This window comes from Octodon degus, unplaced genomic scaffold (assembly GCF_000260255.1).
Source record: "Octodon degus isolate 3935 unplaced genomic scaffold, OctDeg1.0 scaffold00022, whole genome shotgun sequence".
In the NCBI taxonomy this organism is placed as follows: domain Eukaryota; kingdom Metazoa; phylum Chordata; class Mammalia; order Rodentia; family Octodontidae; genus Octodon; species Octodon degus.
The window spans coordinates 15169828-15172913 of NW_004524598.1; the positions used below are offsets into that span (position 1 = coordinate 15169828).

The 3086-nt window shown below is 50.6% G+C and overlaps 1 protein-coding gene across 1 annotated transcript in view; it reads right to left on the reverse strand.

The window, feature by feature from the left end:
- Positions 1-1276, reverse strand: part of Ripply2 (ripply transcriptional repressor 2) — a 4730-nt gene extending 3454 nt beyond the window's left edge. The window contains exon 1 of the mRNA XM_012514035.2: positions 1169-1276. Coding sequence (XP_012369489.1) covers positions 1169-1233 — 65 coding nt within the window. The 5' untranslated portion in view covers positions 1234-1276. The remainder of the gene's footprint in view (positions 1-1168) is intronic.
- Between the last annotated feature and the right edge of the window lie 1810 nt (positions 1277-3086).

Below are 3086 nucleotides of genomic sequence, written 5' to 3' on the forward strand. Positions count from 1 at the left end.
AAAAGTAAGATTTTCTAGTTATACAAACTTGAAATATTTTAATACCTCCAGAACTAGCATATAGGAAATAACAAAGAGCATAATTCAAAAGGCAAGAGAAGTTGCAGTATGCTCCTGGATGAACAATAAAGAACTCTCAATATGATAGTTATGCAGGAGTGCTTTTTCTGAAAGACAAACCTGATTATTCTACTCTTCTATAAAATCCCTTGAGAAGCCCTCAGTACAGAGTAACACCCAAGGGTTCTGGCCTCTGGCTACCCTACTGGAACAACTTCACACACCTAAATTGTAGCTCCTTGCTGGTCACCTGCCACGCTGTTCCAGGCACCTGTGTAGAGACTCGGCCAGCTCCCACTTCTGATAACATGCTTCCCGCAGGGTCCCCATTCCCACCACAGCCAGTCACTTCTCGCCCAGTCCATAGGTGTAAAAACTGACCCAAGTAAATTCCACTGCAGTACTTGCTAGGTGCTGCGATTACTTTTCCCTGTGTCCTTCAACTAGTGCTAGCTCATCATGGGAAGTTAATATGCATTGACTAATAATGCTTCTTAAACACGAACTTCATAAGGCTTTTCATTTAAGTTTTCACAAGCAGGAAAACAGCATAATGGTTAAAAAAAAAAAAGAAAGAAAAGAAAAGAAAAGAGAAAAAAAAAACTCATAGGAAGGATGACTCCCTGTAGAAAAAAAAAAAGTAAACATTTGCTCGTTATTATTTCAAATAAGTTTTCAATGCTTTTAGGGTCATTCTTGGTAACCTTTGTGGGTTTTATTGCATTTCCATTTTCTCTTTAGCGTCAACCTTGATTTGCCGTAAAACTACAGCTGTTAAGCCCATTATATGCATACTCAGCAGTAAAACTCCATTTCATTGGGACCTTTAGGTTTAAAAAAAAAAAAACACTTTTTTTTAGTTGGAAGATGCTAGCCTCGTCTTTACTATACCATGCTCTCTCTGTTCATAGCCTAGTCTTTAAGCACTTACGAGGTATCCACCGATATTAGCAGCTCAGTAACCGGACCTCTTTGAGGCGGACAGGAGCACCCCTGAAGAAAGACTAAAAGAGGAAAGCCGCAGGACCAGCTCCGAGCCGGCCGTGGGGGCCCGGCTGCTCCGCGGCGCTGGAGAAGCAGCAGAGCCGCGGCCAGGCCTGGCACTCACCTGACCGGGTGCCGGTACTGGGCAGGCTTTCCTGGGGCTGCGGTCATTCCAAGGCCGCTGGGCATCTGGGTACGAAAGAGACGAATCGCCGTTACGCACGTGTCCTTCGACGAAATCGGAAACGCTAGGGACGTGACCCGGCCCCGCAGCAGCCGGACCTCCGCCCGATCACCAGCGCGCCAGATGCAGGGGCGGGCGTGGCGCGCCGCCGCCCGCCGACCCCGGCTGAGCTCCCGCCTCCGCCCGAGCCGCGCCCGCCGCTGCGCTCACCGCCTCCGCCTCCGCCTCCGCCGCCTCCGCAGGACGTCGCCGCGCCCCGGGCTCCAGCTCACCGCGCGCCTCCCACGGCCTCCAGAAGCCTGCGGATCTGCGGGATGGGGACACAAGGGTGCAGGGAGACCTGAACCCGGCCGGGAGGCTCCACCTAAGCCCGGCGCGGGGAGAGGGGCTGAGGGGGAGGGGCGGCCCGGCGCTGGGAGGGGCTGCGAGGGCCCCGAGCTGTACCCTGAGCCTGCTGCCGGGGCTGGGGCCGGGCGGTCGGGGGTCGGGGGCGGCCGGGGGCGGTGCTCGCAGGCCGGGCGCTCGCAGGCCCGGCTCCCCGCAGCTTCCATGGCTCGGCGCGGTTCCGCAGAGGCCGGCGGCCAGCTTGCGTTCTGCCATCAGGCCTGAATCCCGGGCTTTATAGAGCCTTGCGGCTCCAGCACGTTGAGGTTCTCACCCTCTCCGCCCCTCCATCCTCGAATAAACAAAAAGGCTGCGCGTGAAGGCGCTCCGGGCTGAACCCCGGCAGCGAACGCGTGCAACGCCCAAATGGCACTGGGAGGACTTTTGTCGAGTGAGTGTTAACCGCCCTTCCACACCTGGCTGCGGCGAAAAACAACATTCGCCCGAGCAGCCAATTGTCATGTGAACAGGTTAGGAGGGGACAAAATTAGGCGACTCTACACATTTTGTGTATTTCTGCAAAAAGGCCAGGAGGCTGGTGATTGCTTGACTCCCTCCCTCATCGCAGGGCGTTTGGTCCTCGGGCGAACGCAGCTGGTTCTGCCTCCCGCGTGCTCAACGCTGGGTGTGGACTGAAAGCAATAGGAAAGGACTGAATTCCTCTCTCTGGACAATATTTGAATACTGGATGAATCCATGAACTCCTTAAGAAAGAAATGTTGGGTTTTTGAAATGTATTGCTGAGCGAGGCTCACACATACACCTATTACTATTTGAGGATAATGGAAAAATATCAGCAACAAGAGATGAATTAGAAGACTGAATGCTCCAGCCAGCGGGGACAGTCATAGCGCCATATATCTTCTCATAGCTGTGGGAGTCCTCAAATCTTGTCGATAGACCCATAAGTCATAAATTTCATCTATACACTTCTGTCACTTACTCAAAGATAATTTGAAATTCTTTGGGGGTGTATGCAATAATGAAATCTTGGGAAGTTGTATGAAACACGTTATTCTTTCTTGCTCCTATTTTCTTGAGTTAACCCCGCACTTAGCTATAAAGCCCCTTTTTTACTTGGTAACAATGTTATGCTTCAAATGAAATATGTATGTTATACTTTTCCAATAATGAAGCTAAATAATGGAACTGAACTTGCCCTTAAAAGCTATAGGTGAAAAACCTTAAATGTCAGTTATATATAGTGGCTCTGCTATAGACTCACTTATATACTTCATAAGAAAATAACACATTCATGGCTGGGGGAGACAGCTTTGTGGTCTAAGTGCCTGCCTGGCAAGTGCAAGGATCCGAGTTCAATCCCTGGTACCACATGCCATGCTGGTCCGGAAAAAGGTGTGGTGGCACATGCCTGTAATCCCAGCACTGGGGAGACTGAGACAGGAAGATCACTCTGAGTCTGCATAGCAAAACCCCATACCAATTAATTAAAAGGTTTTTTTTAAGAGAAAAG